This window comes from Peromyscus eremicus, chromosome 7 (genome assembly GCF_949786415.1).
Source record: "Peromyscus eremicus chromosome 7, PerEre_H2_v1, whole genome shotgun sequence".
Classification (NCBI taxonomy): Eukaryota; Metazoa; Chordata; class Mammalia; order Rodentia; family Cricetidae; genus Peromyscus; species Peromyscus eremicus.
Window position 1 is genome coordinate 101,238,495 of NC_081422.1, and position 22,067 is coordinate 101,260,561.

Below are 22,067 nucleotides of genomic sequence, written 5' to 3' on the forward strand. Positions count from 1 at the left end.
GCAGCAGCATGCATTCACTGCTCTGTTTCCTGAGTGGGGATGTAATGACAAGCTGTTTCAAGCTCCTGCTGTCTTGACTTCCACTATGATGAACTGTATGTTGAACTGTGAGCAGAACAAACACCTTCCTCCTTAAACTGTGTTTGTGACAATATTTTACCACAGCAACAAGAAAAGAAGCAAAGATGAGCTGGCTCTTATTTTCTTCCTGGATTTATTGAAAGCACCTTGAAGGAAGCTTTTTGTACTTCTTAGTCTTCTTATACCACGAATCCCAACAAGATTTACAAAGGGAAACAGAAGTGGCACCTTAAGAACAAAAGGTAACAGCTCACTTTTAACAAGTGAGCTGGGGTTAAGGGAGGATGTTTTTCTTAAAGGATTCATCAGGCAGTAGACAATGGTATAGAGTGAAAATTTATGCCACGGGAAAGCCTGAATTAATGTCCTTTATGTTAAGGCCAGACTAAAGTGTGAAATTCATATGAATTCTGTCTTCAGGTTAATAACTCTATGAAATATCAGGAATTTTATTTTACGGCAGTTAAAACTAGTATACAAGCATGTAAGCAATTCAGATACAAAAGACAAAAAGAGGGTTAGGTATGTCATACTCAGTATATGAAGAAATTTCCTACAATTATGCACCAGAACAGAAAGATACACTCTGACAACTTCTGATAGTCATGATCAATGACAGAAAGTCTAATTGAATTGTAAATTTTCCAAGAGTTCTGAAACTCGTGAAACATAAGCTTGGTAGCAAAGAATTGGATTTGAACCCTAAATATATCTAAACTGATACCAGGTCTACCAGGTCTAAGCTATCTGTTCTGATGTTTCTCCCAATGACCCAAGGAGGCAGCAGATGAAATGCCCAGTGGTCAACCAGGAACAAAAGCTGGTTCTGCAAGAACATTTGACAAGTGTATGTACTGAGCCAGAAGCACCACTGTCTGTACAAAGCATTGACAAACACCCAGAAAGCATGTCTATCCTACCCTGTTAGCTACCTTCAATCTCTCTGTAACTCTTTTTGGGGAGAGAAGCAGCAGGTATCCTTGGCCCCTATTAGAAGGAACAGATAGATTGGGGAAAGTCAGGGAGAAGAAAATGAGTTTCTTGTGGTACTTTTAAAGTGAGCTCATAGGCGTTCCCTTAGAGAGGTTCTCGAAACCTTGAGAATTCCTTTGTAGCACGGAGCTCCCAAATGACACTTGTTTTTTGGCCAAGGAACCTACAGGCAATTCATGGGCATAAAGGGACAATAAAGAGGCAAGTGGAAGACAAAAAAATAATAGACTATTCTAAACTCAAGTAAGACAGGGCTTAAACATACACTTTGACTAATAACTCATGCAGTCATGGAATGGAGAGACACAAATAAAACTATCTGATCTTTGTTGACAGCTTTTGACATAATTGGCTTCAAGGAGCTGAAGAACTATAACCCACTAGATAAAAGCCTACTAATTTGATAAGAGAAAATAACCCCAACCCCTATATGGATGAAGTAATGAATGTTTGATTTATTATAGCACAAGTCTGCTTGGTAAAGGTAAGAGACTAGCTGGTTAGGAAATTTTGGTATGAAGAAGAAAACTTCTAACACTGGTATTTCTAATAGAATCTGGCTCTAATGCTTAGTCAGTGCATTCAGTTATTCCTATTAGGTTTCAATTTATCCCATTCTTAACAGTTGTAATGGATAAGTTTTAATAAAAACTACCTAGGAAATAAAATCCCTATATATTTTAAATATCCCCTATAAATACAATGTTACTAACAACTATAGTATGGTAACTAGCAAATTTGGTCTAAGGAGAATTCATAATAATAAAGTTCTTCTGCTTTTCTAGTATAAAGCTAGTAAGCTCTTTCATACCTCACAGCTGAGGCAAAGTTGGCTTTCAAGTAAAGAGCAGCATTTTGTTCTACCAAGTATTTATTTGTAAATCACCTCTTTCCCAACACACAGAACCTTACCACAATTTCTTCAATTCTAGAAATCAGACAAAGAAAGTGCCTGCTAAGACAGAGTCATCTTAACAGCAACACCACCCCACACAGTAGCTGTAGATGTCCATCCCAGAACGGGGCTGTCAGTAGTAAGGCATGGAAGAGGGTCTTGGGGGTTCTACCCCTCACTACTAAACTACTTGTTACTATAGCAGGTTCAGAGAAGAGGGGAAGTCACTGTCTTCAGTTGTGTATCCACTGGATACTCCACCAGGCTTCGATATAGTTCCAATCCAATGGTTTACACAGATGGCCATGATTAAACTAAATGGGCCACAAAACCAATCCAAGAGTCAGGAATTTCAGAAAGGGACTGGTAGGGAAGAACAGAAAGTTGTTAAGGAGGGAATGAAGATTTAAAAAAAAAAGGGTTGGGGAAAGAATAATCAGAAGTTATTATAAATGAAATTGTCAAAGGAGTAATTTAATTTAGGAAGTCCCCCATACAACGCAACAACAATGGCAACAAGAGACCTCACACTATTTTCCCACAGTTCACAGACCTGAGTGAAGAGGAGTGTTTCTGAGTTTCTACTGTCCAGACTCAGCACAAACCGGATGGACTGGAAAAGCTCCTGAATGCTAGACCGGAACTGTTCCTCTTCCATCCCACATGTTGCTCTTGAATACAGGATTCGTGACTGCACAATGAACTTGAAAAGGTACTCCAAGGCCTAGAAATGTAGGAGGAAAAGTAACAGAGAGACACTGAAGATAGCTAGGAACTCACATAACAAGAATGTAAGGGCAAAGAAACAGAAAAAAAAAATTCAGGTGACATGTGATTGATTTCAACTATGGATGGGCACTTTATTCTTAAAAATCTTTCCTCAAAGATCTAAACTGTCACTAAGCAGAAGCTGTCTGCTTACTGACAGAATGATCAAATGATTTTATAATCATTCTCTATGTTCTGGAATTAAGTCATAATTATTCAAAGGGTTAAATTAAAGAACATTCAGAATTCAAAGAAAATTCAGATTCTTTGTATTTTTTTTTTTAAGGGCAGAAATTCAAAACCCCAAAGGCAAGGATATAGCTTAGCCACTTTTTTTTTAAGGCAGGGTCTTGCTGTGTGGCTAAGGCTGACCTCAAACTCACTATCTACTTGCACGTCCTGTGGAGTGCTGGGATTATAGGCATATGGCACCATACCTGGTATAAGTACTTTTGAGTTTACTCTAAGAAGGAAAGGGCTTTTAAGGAGTCTCCTGCAAGTTTACATTACAGGTGGGGTCTAGACTAGGGACTTCTGCCTCCTTATAGAAGGTTAAAGAAGTCTGGAAAACTAGTCCTAGTTGTATAGCAGCTTGTGTACCTGACACATCCACTTTCCAGTTCCTTCCAGTCATGACATCTGCCATTAACAGTATAGGAGCAACATAGAAGACAACGTCCTCAAAAAATGGCTTAAGAGCAGAATGTAATTCTGATGGATACTTGCAATTTGGCTGATACTTATCAACAGAGTAATTCTCCTTTAAGAGAATAGATTCTAGCCCCAAGACTGTTTTCTAATTAAAGAAATGCTATATTATCTCAGATAATTGAAAGGTAAAAACACCAGATTAAAACAAGCAAAACCCAGTTACTTGAAATACATAGAAAAAAAACAATTCTTAGCCTCTTTTTAACATCTGCCTGTTACATTTAGCTTAGGAAATTCAGTTCACAGGGTGATGGTTAGTTTAGGGAAATGTGTCTGGTAAGTTGTTCTCTGACTTCCATATGCACATTCCACATCCACAGACAGACAGATAGACAAACAAACAAACAAACAAACAAACAAATGTAATTTAGTTTTTTAAAGGGCAGGAAAGGAGATAGCCAGATAAGGACTTGTGTTCTCCTTTGTTTACTGCTCTGTGCCACAGACCAAGCTATTCCTGATGTCATGTCTTGCCTGCCATGATGAACAGCATTCCTCTGAACTGTTAGTTGTTTTTTACTGGGTATTTGATCACAGCAATGAAAAAAGGTAACGAATACAGTGGCCTCATACAGTGTTAGAGCCCTGTGCTTAGAAGCCTTTTAACATCTAGTGAATAGAGAATTTGAAAAGTCTGTTACTTTATAAATCTAGATAGATACTTGCAAGTTATGTGCTGCGATTGTTCTACTATGTCTGTATTTTAGTGATTCTTTATGCCTGTGCAGCAGAAAATATAAAATACCAAGACCCAGTCTCATTTATTAGGTTATGCCAGTCACTCAAGTATGAGTTATTCCCTCTACATGACATGGATATTCTCAGTCCCAGAGAAATTTCTCAAAAATTTCACAGGCTTAGGCTAAAACGTGAGCCCATTAAATGTCTTATTGTCAGATGCCTAACCTCAGGAGGCAAAGGATCAGTGATTATGTAGAATATGGTAAACAGACAAAGTTATTTTTTAAATATGAAAGCCTAGGATATCTATTATATCTAGTTATATATTACACACATCTTGAATTTTAAAAAGAAAATATTTTCTTCTCAGCATTGCCCAATTGTAGCTGTTTGCTTTTCCGTCAGAAATGACTACTACAAGAGATGCTCTAAATAGCAATGTTGTTCACATTGTCCACACATGACGGCTTAGTTCTCTTACTAGGTTCTATGATATAAAATAGTGTGCAAAGGAGCACAGGATTGTGTCAAAGAAAGTCCTGTGCAACCTGGACCAAGGAGAGGAAAATAAGCCCACTTTAAATCTTCCATTACCACCCAATTTCCCCTTTCTCACTCCTGATAACTAGCTTGCTACCTTTGAGACCCCAAGACAGAGTGCGGTAGAAGGTGAAGGGTATATCTTAGGGTATCTGTTAAAAATTCAAAGGGTTGCTCCCAACCCTGTTTTGAGAAAATGAAGCATTAACTGAGGCTAAAGCACCTACACTGTCCTTTTCTACTCCATAAATCTGAAAGGAGAGGAGACTGTGAAAGTTTTTACAACTTTTCTCTCTTCTCTGTGTTATGGGAGGAGAGGTGCGTGCACGCGCATGTGTGTGTGTGTGTGTGTGTGTGTGTGTGTGTGTGTGGTGTATATATCTGTATGTATACACACCTGTAGAGGCTAGAGGAAGACTTCAGGTGTTTTAATTGTTCTTTTGAGACAAGGTCTCTCACAGAATCTGGAGCTAGACTGGCAGCAGGCAAGCCCCAATGCTCCTCATTTCTGCCTCCCAGAGAGCTGGGGTTACAGGCATGCTTGTGGCCATGCCAGGCTTCTTGGGTGCCAGGATTTAAAGTCAGGTCCTCATGCTTGCACAGAAGGTGCTCTTGTCCACTGAGTAATCTCTCCATCCCCGATTACAACTTTTATATCACCAAGAAGATTCATTAAACCCCTTTGCTACCTGCTAAGGAAGTGATACAGCTCAGCAGTGAAGAGCATGCTATATTTGTGGAACACTTTGTCAAAAGCCATCCTCATATCCTATTCCACAGATACTTGCTCAACCATGTTTATTGCCACTTCTATTCACAATAACTAAAGAATGAAAACAAGTTAAAGGTCATTCAACTGCTGACTGGATAATGAAAATGGGGTACATATATACAATGGAATTCTACTCAGCTGTAAAGAAAAATGAAATAATGAAATTTGCAGGCACATGGATGGAACTAGAAAATATACTGAGTGAGGTAACCCAGACTCAGAAAGACAAACAAAGCTGCAATTGGCCTGGAAGCCACCTCCCTGAGGAGTAATTCTCATAGGTGCTATGCAAACTGTCAAAGGAGAAAAGCAATGAATATTCCCGCTCAGCTTTAAAGTCTATCAGCCACAACAATGACCAGTCCAGCAAGATATTCTCATTGGTGCAATAGTAGCACTTCTAATGCTGGGATGTAATCAACAGCTGTCTAATTAGATTTAGGCCCACTCAATAGGAGGGAACTCATGATTGTACTGTAAACCTAGCCAACTACTCATGGCTGAAGAGGTCATGGACCCTAGAGGAGAACCTACATCTGCCACTTTCCTAAACTAGCATAATTTCTATCTGTAGTGTAAATACTTACTCTTATTTCTACAGGTAAGTGTAGCTCTCACCCTTCATAAAGGCAGCTTCTTTTTTGCAACAGACAGGGACTATTACAGAAATCCTCAACTGATAAAAATGTAAACAACAACTGACTGGAGTGCCCAACCCCAACCAATACATCTACAATAAGTCTAGAGAGCAGCATCTAGCCCTAATCCATCTTTTGTTTAGTAGACACCCTGTTTCTCTTGTTGCCCTCTATGTGTCTCTTGTCTGAGAGTCTACCAAGGATACAAAGGCCTAGGCAAAACCTGGTTCAGGAAACCCAAAAAACTGTGTGGTACCTGATGAATTGAGGGATTTGCACTTGGCAATGTATTTTTGGGAGCTTCTTTCAGGTTGTTTTGAGCATATGGAAATCAGTTGGCTAAACTGTAAATATAGAGAAAAATAAAAAAGCCCTGGGCGAAGGGAAAGTTTTCAGTCCTGAGAGACTGGATCCCCATGCAGCCACAAAAGGCTAGATTTGTTCTTATAGTGCTTCTGAGTCTTCTTTCCATGGATTCACGGGAACCCTCACACCCGTGCTGCAATACTTCATGACATGGCTTTATAAACAAGACCTGCACAATGACATGCCAATGTGGATGGGGAAGTCTTCCAAATTTTCTATAGTACCCTTAATTGTTTAATTAATGGGCTCACACAGAATCTTTTGTATTTAATTTTTAGGAGATGGACTGGTCTTTTTTTTTTTTTTTTTCCGAGACAGGGTTTCTTGTGTAGCTTTGGAGCCTGTCCTGGAACTCACTCTGTACTCCAGGCTGGCCTGGAATTCACAGAGATCCGCCTGGCTCTGCTTCCTGAGTGCTGGGATTAAAGGCGTGAGCCACCACCGCCCAGCTGGTCTGGTCTTAAGTATGCTTCTTAGCACTCAGAACAGACAGTAACCATTTAGTGAACATTTGTATGAAGGAGGAAAAAAAATCAGCTATTTAAAGTATGTTCAGAAAGCCAAGGAAAAGTAAAAAGAGATCTGCGGCTTAATTCTACCCATACATTGTACTATGTAAGCCAGAAGAACAATACACAACACAGGGCCTACACTTAGTATAGATGATGTGATACTAAAAGAAGACAGAAAAAAGAACAACTTTGATGGCATTCTCCTTTTAATTACTATGTAGAAAGTAGGGGAAACATAATTAAAAAGCAACTTTAAGGAAAGATAAGTCAGGGACAGATACAAAAAGTATGAACTTGCTTTAAGGGTGTTTCTAGAAGACATGAAAGCTTGGGTCTGTGATTGGTATGTTAAATGAATAAAAAATTTCTTAATTAAAAAAAGATAGAAAAAAACATTTGGAAAAAAAGGGAATTTAATTGCTCTCTATTGTATAGAGGAGCTATGAGAAGAAGTTAATAGACTGATGTTAACTCACGGTGAGAGGAGCCTCTTATCATCTGGAGCTACCCAGCAATGAAAAGCAAGCTGCATTGTCAGGGAACCTATTCAAGCCAACATGTCGACGACCAGCCCACAGAAGACTCCAGATTCTCCTTAAGGCCAAGGTTTTATGGTTATCTTCTTCAAACATCTTCATATGGTACATCTATCCACTTTTCTCTTTTTAATTAACAAAGTTCCAAAAAACAATTATTTAGTATCTGTTATTTATTTGCAGTGCTATTTACTGGGCAATAGAGAACATGAAGTACAACGAAACCCACTACAAGAGTTTTACTAGGGGAGGAAAAGAGGGACGTGCAATAGGCCTACTGGAAACAAACAGTGCCAAAGAGAGAGTGGAGAACAGGTGGAATCTGCTTTTATAGGTCTCTTCCCCTGTCTCCCCCTACACATGCGCATATGGGCTTATGTGATTACACCATGCATGTGCATAGATTACGTGATCACGCTGCACGTAGATTACCTAGGAGGTAAGGCCCTGAGGTGACTAAGCATTTTGTCTGACTGCTGGGACAGAGTATGCTACGAATTATAACAGTATCCACTAAAGAAGGGAATTGTATTCAATCTTAATTCTAATCAATGTTCCTACCAGTATTAGTTTAGAAATAGTATCAATACTTGAGCCAGTGGGAGGGCAAACTGATACTATGGTAAAAATAAGGCAGAGGAGGATGGCCAGGATCCATGTTCACTTCTTGCTTCAAGGTAAAATGATGAGGTGTAAAGCTCTCATGGAGCACCACTGAGGGGAGGAAAGGTGATTGCATGGATCAGGGCATTCACTCCTGAAAGTAGGTCAGCATACTACAGTTGTCTTGAGCACCATACCAATGACATTATACACACAAAAACTGAAGGAGTGGCCCCCTTCCTTATGGCAAGCTTGGGACATTACTCGCATGGCTTCCTGAATGTGGTCCTGCCGAATCAGTTCTGCTGAGCAGTCCATGTACCACTTCAAACAGCGGATGAGCTCCCTGGAAAGAGAACATTTATAGAAATTCCATTTTAACCAAAAGGCAGTGAGTCTCAAATCTGTATTTAGTCAAATAGAATAGCAAAGAACTGTCAAATAGGAAATAAAATTCTGCTGATGAGCTAGAATGATGGATTTATCACAGCTGCAGAATTTTCACATTATCTGAGAAAGACATTCTCTGTGCATAAGGAGCTACAGAATTTATATCAGCAGTCACAAGCACTCTTTCCCACTCTCATTTCCCCCCAAACTTAAACTGTATTATGTATTTTGATTTGTCTTAAGTTGCAGTATCTCCAGAACATACAACACTAACTAGTACACTGAATAAAAGTGTATAATTGTAAATGCCACTCCATTCCACACCTCATTTCCCAAGGACCAAGTCACCTAAGAGCAATGAGTTTACTGGGTCAGAAGTATTACAATTTAAAAGAGAAGAATCAGCAGGTTTGTGCAAAGGAACTGAAACAAAGTACCCTTCAAAATAAGCTGTAGTAGGAGAGAGAATGCCACAACTAGAGGGGCCATGATCAAGCCGTAAAGTGGGAAAGCATTAGAAGAGACAAACGCCCTGTATAGTATGAAGAGGTCTCGAAGGAAAGAGCCTTCAAATTTAAGGAGCACACAGGGCTTCTGAGTCTTACAGGTTTCCAGAGTAAGTTGAGAAGCTTCATACTTCTTGGCCTAAACTATGCTACTTCTGACATGGAGGTAGGCACTAGGTGAGACCATAGTTTAAAGATGTCTTGTCTTTAGCAGCAGAGGGAAGCTGGGCTTCCTCTACAGTCACAGAAAGTGCCCGTTGGTTCTCCTTGTTTTTAAGGATAAGTTACAGAAGATATGTGGCCTGATTCCCCCTGGCACATCTAATATCTCTTAATCTCTCTCTCTGTCTCTTTTGGTTTTTTTGAGACAAGATTTCTTTGTGTATCCCTGACTGTCCTGGAACTCGCTCTGTAGATCAGGCTGGCCTCAAACTCAGATATTGGCCTGCCTCTGCCTCCTGGGAGTGTTGGGATTAAAGACATGTGCCACTACTGCCTGGCCACATCTAATCTCTTAAGGTACCATATTTTAAAGCGGCAGGCTGACGATCTAACAAGAAGGCATACACATTTACATGACAAGAGATTGACAGATGTAAAAGGTACAAGATGTGGTGCCTACTAGTATACAGTTTTGTGTTCTTAGGCACATTATTTAATCCCATTGTGCCTCATACTAGTCATTGGACATATGGAGGAAATAACAATATATCTCAAAGCTGCTGAAAACTAAGAAGTTGACACATAAAGCACATAGTGTCTACTCTTCAAAGTGCCATCAAAGTCTAAGAATTCTGCAGTTTTGCCACTGGTTAAGCTTTGTTTATGGCAGTAAAAATTATACTAATTTCATAAAAATAGCAACATCTTATTTATCCAATGGTCTTAGCTAATTTGTGCTGTGGGATGTATGGCAAATGTGTTGCTAATTAATCAATAAAACACTGATTGGCCGTTGGCTAGGCAGGAAGTATAGGCGGGGCAAGGAGGAGAATAAAGCTGGGAAGTGGAAGGCTGAGTCAGAGAGACACTGCCAGCCGCCAGGATGAGAAACAGCTTGTGAAGATGCCGGTAAGCCACGAGCCATGTGGCAAGGTATAGATTAAAGGAAATGGATTAATTTAAGCTATAAGAACAGTTAGCAAGAAGCCTGCCATGGCCATACAGTTTGAAAGCAACATAAGTCTCTGTGTTTACTTGGTAGGGTCTGAGAGGCTGTGGGACTGGCAGGTGAAAGAGATATATCCTGACTGTGGGCCAGGCAGGAAAACTTAAGCTACAAATTTGTTTCACATGAAGTTATCTTTTTTTTTTAATTTTTTTTTTTTTTTAGACAGGTTTTCTCTGTGTAGTTTTGAAGCCTTTCCTGGATCTTGATCTGTAGCCCAGGCTGGCCTCGAACTCACGGAGATCCACCTGGCTCTGCCTCCCAAGTGCTGAGATTAAAGGCATGCGCCACCACTGCCTGGCTTCTTTTTGTTTTATTTGATCTTTATTTGGGGTACTATCATGTTGGCTTCTCATGTCTATCATGCAAACAAGACTAAATTTCAGTAGCTTTACCATCAGTTCTTAAAAGAAAAAGTACAGTAACTATGTAATAAACTATATTTTAAATTCCCAACAGAAAGCCTGCAGCTCACATCGTATTTGTTGTGACTGACAGCTATTTTAAGATGAAGAAAAGGAAAGGACACTTGTTTTTAACCACTTATTTATATTAACTTATTTTTATGAGAAGTTCTACCTAGAGCAATATGGTAAGAAAAAGAATTTAAAGGCATCCAAATTTGAAGTGAAGAAGCAAAAGTACCTCTGTTTAGATCTCATGTATGTTCATTTCTTATTGTTCTACTATTTATCATGATTGTGAGAGTGTGTGTGGAGGGTTACTGAAGATCTAAGAAAACTGTTAGAACTAGGGTGGATAGCTGGGAAGAGGCCTGAAGGGGAGCAGGTAGTAGAACACATGGGAAATGTGAGCATAGAGGAAGAACACTGGGTTGGTGTGATTGATATATTGTGCACCCCAATAAACTCACTTGGGGGTCAGAGAACAGAACAGCCATTACATTAAACATAGAGGCTAAGCAGTGGTAGCACACGCCTTTAATCCTAGCATTCTGGAGGCAGAAATCCATCCAGTTCTCTGTGAGTTCAAGGTCACACTGGAAACAGAGCCAGGCATGGTGGCACACACCTTTAATCCCAGGACTTGAGATCTCATGTCTTGCTTGGGAAAGACACATGCCTTTAATCCTAGGAAGTGATGGCAGGAAGCAGAAAAGTATATAAGGCATGAGGACCAGAAACTAGAGCCTTTTTAAGCTTTTAGGCTTTTAGCAGCAGTTCAGCTGAGATCCATTTGGATGGGGACTCAGAGGCTTATGGTTTGAAGAAACAGGATTGGCTAAGGAGTTGGCAAGGTGAGGTTAGCTGTGGCTTGTTCTGCTTCTATGATCTTCCAGCATTTACCCCAATATCTGGCTCCAGGTTTGTTTTTATTAATAAGACCTTTTAAGATTTGTGTTACAGACATGAGGGCAGGAGAACTGGCCCCACCCCTTGCTGCTTACTACATAGGGTGAGCTGGCTGGGGCAGTGCTGGAGAGCTCACCCTGGTAGTAAGGATGAGGTAGAGCTTGGGGGCCAACCAACCCAGCAACCACCAGGGCTATAAGTTGGCCCACCCCAGCATCCACCCCACCTGCGATCTGCTGGAGCACCTGAGGGGGCTGGTTCTGCAGACCCAAAGTTTCAGGATCTTCATGACACAAGGCAACAACAGGATACTCAAGAGGAGTCCCAGTGAGGACCTAATATCAGTGGTGTAGCAAAAACCAGAGGCTTCAGACCAGACCAATGACTCAATGCAATAAACATTTGCAAGTAAAGATACATGGACTAAAGGGTAAACTGTGTGACTCACTATGTCACACTACAGCTTCCACATGAGATCTTTCTTTTCTGTTTTTAAAAAATCTCTTCTCTTTTATATTTCATTTTGTTTTATCCTGGAGGTTGGGAGGAGGTTGCAAGAGTAGAGGGTGGATGGGAAAGGATGGGGAGATGAGTGGGATCAAGATGAATGATGTGAAATGCACAAAGAATCAATAAAGAGTTAAATTGGAAAAAATTATATAGAAACCTATTACTCTATAAGTAATTTAAAAATATATTAAAAAAATGAATTTGAGCCGGGCAGCAGTAGTGCATGCCTTTAATCCCAGCACTTGGGAGGCATAGCTAGGTGAATCTCTGTGCATTTGAGGCCAGCCTGGTCTACAGAGCGAGATCCAGGACAGGCTTCAAAGCTACATAGAGAAACCCTGTCTCGGGGAAAAAAAAAAAAAGATTTTGAATGGAAGTAACCTATACAAGTGGATGTCAATCCCAGAAGCCACAGGCAATCAAACAAGTATCTTAGTGCCAGGTGTAACATACCTCCCTGTAAGAGTTGTCGGTCGGGAAGGTTACAGAGACCCCAAAACAACATAGGCTATGGCCATTGCTCTGTAGTTGGTAAGACCTTATTTCTGAAGACATCACACACCTCAGTTGCAGGACATAGAGAAATCAATCTGGAACCGAATTGGAAACTCCCTTGCTGCTGGCTGTCATACACAGTACCAGACAATGCTATGCAGATGGTGGGGGTAGGGGGTGGGAAGGAATGACACCCCATCAACTGTTTTACCCAGCAGTGGACCTTAAGTGCTATAATGCTAATGTGCCAAACAAGATGTAGGCCCACCAGTGCAATAGTGTTTTGGGGTTAACCAACTACTCCCTAATTGGATTTGAGGCCTGCTCCACAACAAGGAATTCAATGGTTACTACTGTAAACCTGATTAAAATAAAACAAAAACATGGGTGGAGGGGGTATTATTATGGTTGTTTTGCTAAATGGACATGGTATCAAATTGCCTTCTAAGTATTTATGTTTATACCCATACACAAGTGCTACTGTCAATCTTGACCATACAAGCTTCTTTTTTGTAGTGAATGGCACTGAATGCGAAAACTCATGGCTAGTCAAAGTATTGAGAGTAAGTGACTGTTGAGTGCTCAGCCCTAACCAGGACATCTATATCACCCTCTCTAAGGATCAAGGAACATAAAGGAAGAAAGGGGAAAAAGAATCTAAAAGCCAGATGACAGCAAGAAGGGCTGTAAAATGTTATCCTGGGCAGGCCATGACCATTGCAACAGTGAACTAACAGCACCTGCAGTTGCCAGCACTGGGCATGCACAAGACTGGGGCTGCCAACAGTCAGTCAAAGATAGGGAAGGAGCTCATGGGGACCCACCCCTCCTGGGAAATTAATAGCTATTGATGGATGCTGGGGAAAAGGAAGCCATGTGGGTGCTTCAAATTAAGCCTTAGTCCTCTGGAAGAGCAGCCAGTGCTCTTAACCAATAAGTCACTGCTGTGGGATGTCTTTCTGTACGATGTGAATATATGTTGTTTTCATTGGTTAATAAATAAGCTGCTTTGGTCTATGGCAAGGCAGCTTAGAGGCAGGTGGAAAATTCAAGGAGAGAGACAGGAAAGAGAAAGGTGGAGTCTAGAGAGACACCAGCCGCCACTAAAAGAGCAGCAAGATGCCAGCAGACCAGTAAAGCCATGGAACACATGGCAAAACATAGATTAATAGAAATGGGTTAAGTTCTAAGAGCTAGCTAGTAAAAAGCCTGCCATAGGCCATGCAATTGGTAATTAATATTAAGCCTCTGAATGATTATTTTATAAGTGGCTGAGAGACTGCGGGGCTGGAAGGGACTAGAGAAAACTTCTGATTACATTTGGCACAAACTGTAGGGCATTGATCCACATAGACCTAAGAAAGCTTAAAGACTCTGAATGCACAGAAACGGAGCCACACTAGGTTTCCTAGTCTCACAGTCTCATGCCAGTAGCAGCGTAGAGACTCATCTTCTGACAGCTGCCTGTGAGATGGAGCTGGCCACCAGCCGCCATAAGCTAAGCAGCATGGCAGATTCCTGCTGCAGTACACAGTGGCGTCTCCAAGTAGTGCAGTGCACTGCATGGTGGATTTAGCTTTTGCTAGTACAAAAGAAAAAAAGTTTCTGGGCTACATGATGGAGACATGGACCCACTACCTCCCAGAGTCAGCAGAGAGCATGGCTCCCAGAGCTGGAGGTGAATTACTTCCGCCATGTTGGGAAGCTGAGGTGGGCGGAGTCAGCAGCCAAGGCTGTGGCTTTGGTCCTAGCCACACAGTTTAGCAGTTTAAAATCTCTCCTTGTCAGAGAAGAATTATAGATTCACAATGAGACAGATTCAGAATGGAATAAAACTCTAAATGATTCACAATTTACATAGGCTTGGAAGAGAGAGGAAAAGGAGTATACTTATATAAGAAATAGTTTTAAAAAATAAAAATAAAGTCTTGCCGGGCAGTGGTGGCGCACGCCTTTAATCCCAGCACTCGGGAGGCAGAGCCAGGCAGATCTCTGTGAGTTCGAGGCCAGCCTGGGCTACCAAGTGAGTCCCAGGAAAGGTGCAAAGCTATACAGAGAAACCCTGTCTTGAAAAACCAAAAAAAAAAAAAAAAAAAAAAAGTCTTTAAAGAAACAGTAAAAGTAATATAAAAAATAAGCCACATAAAGATGGAAATTACACAAGAGTCTGGATTATATTGTCTATGGGATTTTTAACTGCAGAAAGACATTTGATTGTAAAGGCTGCTGAGTTAAACCAATATATATATATATATATTTTAAAGGTATCTTGACTTCAAAATTTGTGTCTAAGGATACATTGCTTTGGAAAAGAGGTTCTGCTTTTGTTTCCACAGAAGATGAGAACCTATGGATTGTGTCCAAGCTAATATGGTTTGATCAAGGAAGACTCCCTGAGAGGTCTCCAGATGTTCCAACATCCAGAACAGCTTCAAGGCAACTGGCTCAGACAACGCAGCCTCAAAGACTACTCCATTCAGGACTTGACCACAATTCTTAATTTTCTCAGGATCCTATAAGATTGCCAGTGCACCCAACCAGCAGGAAGTAGTATGAGAAGCTACACCCAAATTCGCAAAATATTGTTTATAAATGTTTATTTCTATTTAAAGGGGGTTGATTATAAATGCAATCTCTTTCTAAAAAAGAAAAGAGGATAGTATAGATATAATAGGATAAAAGGTAGATTATTGAATCTACTTTTTTTGTTTGGTTTTGTTTTGGTTTTTCAAGACAAAGTTTCTCTGTGTAGTTTTATTGCCTGTCCTGGATCTTGCTCTGTAAACCAGGCTGGCTTCAAACTCACAGAGATCCACCTGGCTCTGCCTCCCAAGTGCTGAGATTAAAGGTGTGTGCCACCACCCCCAGCTATTGAATCTACTTTTAAAGAGCAACAACTTGTTTAGATGTTTTACATTGCTATGGATTTTAGTTTATTGATACAAATCTAAAGTTAATTTTGTTATACTGTATATATATTTCTACTCTTGTTTAAAGTATTATATTTCTGTAGTTAATTTGAAATTATAATGTATAATTAAGAAATACAGATTAATAATTAGTCATCTATGATAATCAAACTTATAGTCATATTAGTTAAGTTTTCTAGGTATACATAGATATATTTCAATTAGGTAGGTAATCTTCAAATACTTCAAAGACCTAAAGAACATGGCATTTAAAATGTTTTGAAAACTTAGACTTTCTGGACAGTGAGACACATCTGCTCCTGGCAGCACCGATTTATTTCAAAGATGATGGGCATCAAAGAAACTCCATATGGAGTTTGCTTTCCTTATGGCAAAAAGTAGCCATTTGGGCAAGAAACTGTTCTTGCCTGGACTGCTTGACAAAATGTTGTATCAACTGGACATACAAGACTCATGGAAAAATGACCACTAAATTTTACAAAACAAGGTGAGATGGTCCTTCAGGTTCCTGCTTTGCAGAGGAGACTGTCAGACATTCTGCAGGACACAGGGATAAGCAACTGAGAAACTCTGGGCCTATAGGTTAAGGATGGATGCCCCAACACTGCAGAGGAACTTTGGGTGACTGTCCAGGCAGCCTGCTGTCTCTGTCATTCTAGATTTTTGGAAGTTGCCTACAATGCTCTTCCTGTTTACTTAGCTAATATTATATCCTTCTGAGGTCTTTGATGTAGTTGAAGACTAAATAGTTATAATTATAATTTTCCTTGGTTATGATAAAAGATAAATTAGATAGGAAACCTTAGACTTACAAATATAGGATGGATAGAATATTTTCTTTAATTTTGCCAAATACAAATAGACTAGCTATTGTAACTGTAATTACTGCTTGATAACTGTTCTATTATATATAATTTTACTATGTTAAAAAGTTAAAACCTTCCTTTTTGATTAGATAGAAAAGGGGAAGTGCTGTGGGATGTCTTTCTGTATGCTGTTAACATGTGTTGGTCTGATTGGTTGATTAAAAAAAAGCTGCATTGGCCTATGGCAAGGCAGCTTAGAGGCAGATGGGAAATCTAAGCAGATATATGGAGAGAAGAAAGGAGAGGCAGGGAGAGATGCCAGCTGCTGCCAAAGGAACAACAAGATGCCAGCAGACTGGTAAAGCCATGGAACACGTGGTAAAACTTAGATTAATAGAAATGGGTTACGTTCTAAGAGCTAGCTAGCGAGAAGCCTGCCATAGGCCATGCTATTGGTAATTAATATTAAGCCTCTGAATGATTATTTTATAAGCAGCTGAGGAACTGCGAGGCTGGGTGGGACCAGAGAAAACTTCTGACTACGAGTGATTTCTCCAGCTTTCTATTGTTTATTCTTAAAAAGAAAATGCTGATATATGTTACAACATGGATGAACTTGGATGACATAGTAAGTAAGTGAACAAGCTACTCACAGAAGGACAAATATTTTGACTCATATATGAGGTACTAAAGAGCAGTCAAACTCAAAGACAAAAAGTACAATGTTTTTCAGAAGCTAGGGAGACTGACAAGTATAATTGTTGAATGTTAGAGTTTTGGCTCGTAGGATAAAAAGAGCTTTGGAGATGGATGGAGTTCTAGTGATGGCTCTATAACAATATGAGTAAATTATTTAATTAAATGGAATCATGAACTTGAAAATGGTTATGACAGTAAATTTTACATTACATTTTTTTTTTTTAACCACAATTACAAAAGTAAAGTTTAAAAAATCAGCTAAATGAATGCCGGCTATAACTAAACTTCTTAAATTTCTGATTTTCTATTCAAATACAAGTTTGTAATGATACCATATACAACTTACTTATATGCCAGGGCTCCAGCAAAGTGCTTTTGGATATATGTGTCCATCACAGGTCGGAAGTGGAAATATTTTATGTCTCGAAGCAAGTTGATGATGAAAACCTGAGAAGATAGAAAGGCCACCATGGTTTAATTAGAGGCCTCAGAAAAGTCCCTAGGAGGGAACAGACTCTTGTTCTTCAAAGACCAAACTGTTAGTGTTCCCTATGGGAACTAAACATAAGATTTCCATTGTCTGTACTTATGTCTTGTTTTTTTTTCTTCCAATGACTTTCCAGTCTACATCTATACCTTATCAGTTTGTGCCTATATTACCTGGAGCCTCTTCATTCACAACAATGATGAGTGGTACAATATGGATCAAGGACAGATAATAATACAGATAAAATAATAATACAGATAAAAATACCTGTGTAAGTGGCATAAACACTCAGGAGTCCTCCAAAACTTGGAAAAGGGGGTAATTTAAGCCTGTGGAAGTCTGTGCTCTTCTAAAAAGGGTCTCATGACCAGGAAGCAAGTAAGAAAAAAAAAAGCCAGAGGATCATTCTAGCTTTAGCTTCAGTTCTCTATCCTTTAGACTGGAGTACCAATTCATCTTGAATATACAACTCTCCTGTGGTACTTCATATATTAAACAAAGTGTGCCAAACACTGATATCGCTCTCAGCTGAGATCAAACTCAACTGAACTTAGGTCCTTTGTAAGACTAGTATGTGCTCTCAACTGCTGAGCCTTTTCTCTAGCCCTCAAATCCAATTATTTAAACTTGATCTCGGAAGAATATGAGAGATAGGTTGGCTGGTAAGTCTTGCTTGGGTGACAATCATAAGACCCTTTTCTATTGAAAACAGAACTTCTCTTAACTCAGTCTAGTAAGTTTTTTAGATTGTTTTGAAACATATGATGGTAATAATTAATAAGGAGCACATGCCTGGCACTGCCTGGATGACCAGAAACCGGAGGCTGGATAGCCCAGTGCCTAGGGTAGAACCAAACATGACTGGCAAAATAAATACATAAACCAATGAAATGATTCCTAATGATGCTCTGCTATATTCATAGATCAGGGTCTAGTCCAGTCAACATCAGAGCAACTGCCTCTGGCAGCTGATGGAAGTAAATGTAGAGACTCACAGCTAAACATGAGGTGGAGAGAGCACCCAAGTCAGAGGTCTCTAACACATCCCTCCCCTTAGTGCTCAGGGAACACCACAGCAGAGGGGGAGGAGGGATTGTGAGAACTAGAGGGATTGAGGACCTTGGGAGAGCACACCTGCAGAATCAACTAAGCAGGGCTCATGGGGCTCACAGAGAATAAAATGACAGTCATGGAGCCTGCATGGGTCTGCACTAGGTCCTCTAGGTTATGGTTATTGGTCTGGTGTTTTGGGGAGATTCCTGACACCAGGAGTGGGGGTGTCTCTGACTCTTTTGCCTGATCTTGGGACTCTTTTCCTATTGGGTTGCCTTGCCCAGTCTTGATGAGAGGGTTTGTGCTTGGTCTTCTTGTATCTTATTGTGCCATATTTGGTGGATATCCCTGGGAGGTCTGCTCTTTTCTGGGGGTAAAGGATCTGGGGGAGAGTGGAGTGGATCTGGGAGATATTAGAGGTAGGGGGTACTGTACTGGGAGGAGTGGAGGGAGAAGAAGCTGCAGTTAGGATGTATTGTATGGGAGAAGAATAAAAATTTAAAAAAAAAATCAAAATTCAGGAAATGACTTACCAGAGACTGAAAAACCAAAAGGCCGTATTTCTCTGTATTATCATCCAAAATCACAAAGAGTGTATCTAATATATCCTGCAGAAACTGAAACAACACAAGAAACAAAGGGTTCCCATCTTAGGACTGTGGATGCAAGGTCAAATTTTCATATAACCATGATTTTTAGCTCCCAGTAAACAACAAAAATCTCCAAGAATCTTAAAAGCAAAACAAAAAACATCTAGTACCTGCTGCTACCTAGATAAGTGATAACTATGTAGACTCTTGGGGTTATATATAGCTTAAGGATCGTGCAGAAGATCTATCTAAAGTGGCTCTTCCCATTGGGCAAATGCTAAACTTCTAAGGAAAGAGTAATTACCAAAATATCTCAGGAGAAAGGAAAATGCAGCCAATGAGGGCTCTCAACATGGATAAAAATCTGGCAGTGTTATTTGTTGCTAGTGTTTGTTTTGTTAAGTATATGCCCTTTTTTTTGAAGCTGTAAAACTAAGGAAGATAATAGTAAATAACAATGGGTGCTTGGAGTCTTGAAAACTAAAATCTATTATCTTGTCAATCAAAGCATGTAAATGATACATTTATAATGTATTTCAAAACAATATGAGGTAACTTAGGGTTCTTCCTCCACTCTCTTCAGCAGAGACTGGTCTACTGTGTAGCATTTCCTGCTGGGCTTGTGCTTCCAGAAGTGTCGGGTACAATCTCAAGCTAAAACCAACTGGGCAAAATGCTGCCCAGAGAATTCCTAAAAATACAACTGGAAAAGACAGTGTTTCATTAGATGGGAAATATCACAAAAATACATAGAGAAAATATCCACGCTAGTTGGTAAGAAAGAGTTCTATAGTATGGACCCCAGATAAGAAGTAGGACCAAAAGTAACAGCCACACGTTAATGGACAGTATTCAGAGTGTTTATAGTCAAGAGCTCAGGCTTGTGTGTTAAAGGGCTATAAAGTAAGGAAAATGAGAAAGACCTAAAGAAAGAAGAAAACAAAGCCATTCAGACAGCACAACTACTAGGACTGGCTCTGAGCAAATACTTTTTACCACTATCCTTTAATATTTTTTCCTGTGGGAAGTAAGACAAATCATTATAGAGTTTAAAATTTAAATGTAATTCCTAAGGGGTAATAAACATTTTCTTGAAGAAAAATAAAGTAGTTAGCAAAGCAACTGGAGAACAAAACAAACAAAAAACCTTCCCAAACTATTCCCATTCATCTATTATGTATTTGGAGAAATGGTCTTAGAGGCTTACAGGCAGAAATCATAGGGAAGGTCTTTTGCCCATATTCTTCTTCAGACAGTGTGCTTAGCCTGAGGGAGAGACATACCTTAACAATTTCTTCCCCACTGACATGCCGCAACCGCCCTAGGATGTCCATAATTCGGTCTGGGAAGGCTTTCCATTTCAGCAGAGCGAGGAGATCCACTGGAAAGCAAACCCAGAAGACAGTGAACCTTAGAAAGTTAAGCAAGGCTCAGACTCTTTCAAAGACAAATAGAATCTAGGGTAGTAGAACTACTTGTGACTATAACAGATTTTTTTAAATGCTGAAAAAAAAGATAAAGATACATTTGTGCACTGTGGATGTGAACCCTAGGAACTACAAGAGCCACGGACAACTTTGTGGGCTATATTGTTGAGCAATTCCTTCAATTTCAAATGGAAAAAAAGGTCTCTACTTTGTCATGAAGAAGCAGTATTGATCTCAACACATACAAACAATGTGGAACCAACAACTGAAAACAAAGGAGAGAACCACCTTGCAGGCACCATTACCTACCATTCTGTGTGAGTTTGGTAGAAGAAAGTTGTGTAGAAATGAAGAAAGACTCTTTGGTGCTACGCTGGAAGATGAGGCTGGAGGGAATATTAGGGCAGCCATTGTAGTCTTCTTTGCAGCAGGGCAGGCCCAGGTACAGGGCATGGTTGTTAAATGTGCTATTCTCATCACACTGTAGGTAAACATAGAGAACAGAGGATATTTCCTAAGCCACTCAATATGCAAAAAACCAGGTCCCAGGGAACTTCTGAGTTAAAACTTATAACTATCTCTCTAAGGTTGGACCTTGGGTTGCAGATTCTCTTACAGGCGTGCTTTCTGTTTGTGAATTCTTAGAACATGATAGGATCTGTGGCCTCTACCTGATATGGAAGCAACCTTGGTTAGCAGCTCCGCTGTGGCAACTGGCAACACCATGATCTGAAATAGCAGGACTTGGGACATATTAGTTAAGATGATAATGGCATAGAAGAGTTGGTAATGGATTTCTCTCTACTGAAGTGAGAGGTGGGAAACAAAGGGCCTGCTGGTATTAGTTGTGGGAGAAGGGCCACTTAGAAATGCACTTAGAAAATTAAAGCCTGACCACAGTTCTCCTACTGTCACACACCAGTGTACTCCCTAGAATCCTATGGCCTGACCAATGAAAACCACTCAAGTGAGAATTGTACTTGAGAATGGCCATAGTGGGGTAAGGAATGGAGATGAAAGAAAGCCAGGTCCGTACCTTATACACATAAAGCTCATGAATATCATCTGAGAGTGTGGTGCCATCATCACGCATCAGGGGAGAGAATGCAAAGCCAAAGAGTTTCTTTTCCCCTTTGTCCTTTGCTGCAAGCAGAGCCAATTATTAGAAATCCCCCTGTATTTGTCACCCACACGCTTTTGAACTTACTTCATTAACTAGGTAGCAACCTGACTGCAGGATGATGAGAAATATGCTGGTCTGAATTCCATTTAATATCCTAAGGTATGCAAGGCTACCATGACCACAGGAGGAACTAACTTTCTGGTCTTGATAAAACAGGGAAGGGAGTTCTTTAAAAGTAGTTCAGTAAGTACAAAAGAAAACATTCCAAATAATATTGGGCATTTCAGATACTAAGAAAAGCCAATATCAGATCCCAAGGATTTTTAAAAATTATTTTCATTTGTGTGTGTATATGTGAGTGTGTGTGTGTGTGTGTGTGTGTGTGTATGTGTGTGTGTGTGTGTGTACACGTGCATATGTGTACCACATGTGTACATGAGGCCAGAAGAGGGCATCAGATCTCCTGGAGCTGAA

General features: G+C 40.0%; 1 protein-coding gene across 4 annotated transcripts in view; it reads right to left on the reverse strand.

Moving 5' to 3' along the window:
• Positions 1-22,067, reverse strand: part of Dock3 (dedicator of cytokinesis 3) — a 350,576-nt gene that overhangs the window by 96,219 nt on the left and 232,290 nt on the right. For all 4 annotated transcript variants that reach the window (XM_059268544.1, XM_059268542.1, XM_059268543.1 and 1 more), the window contains 7 exons: positions 21,507-21,613; positions 20,780-20,951; positions 20,327-20,424; positions 18,987-19,070; positions 17,260-17,360; positions 8,361-8,442; positions 2,523-2,693 (listed from right to left, as the gene is read on the reverse strand). In XM_059268544.1, coding sequence (XP_059124527.1) covers positions 2,523-2,693; positions 8,361-8,442; positions 17,260-17,360; positions 18,987-19,070; positions 20,327-20,424; positions 20,780-20,951; positions 21,507-21,613 — 815 coding nt within the window. The remainder of the gene's footprint in view (positions 1-2,522; positions 2,694-8,360; positions 8,443-17,259; positions 17,361-18,986; positions 19,071-20,326; positions 20,425-20,779; positions 20,952-21,506; positions 21,614-22,067) is intronic.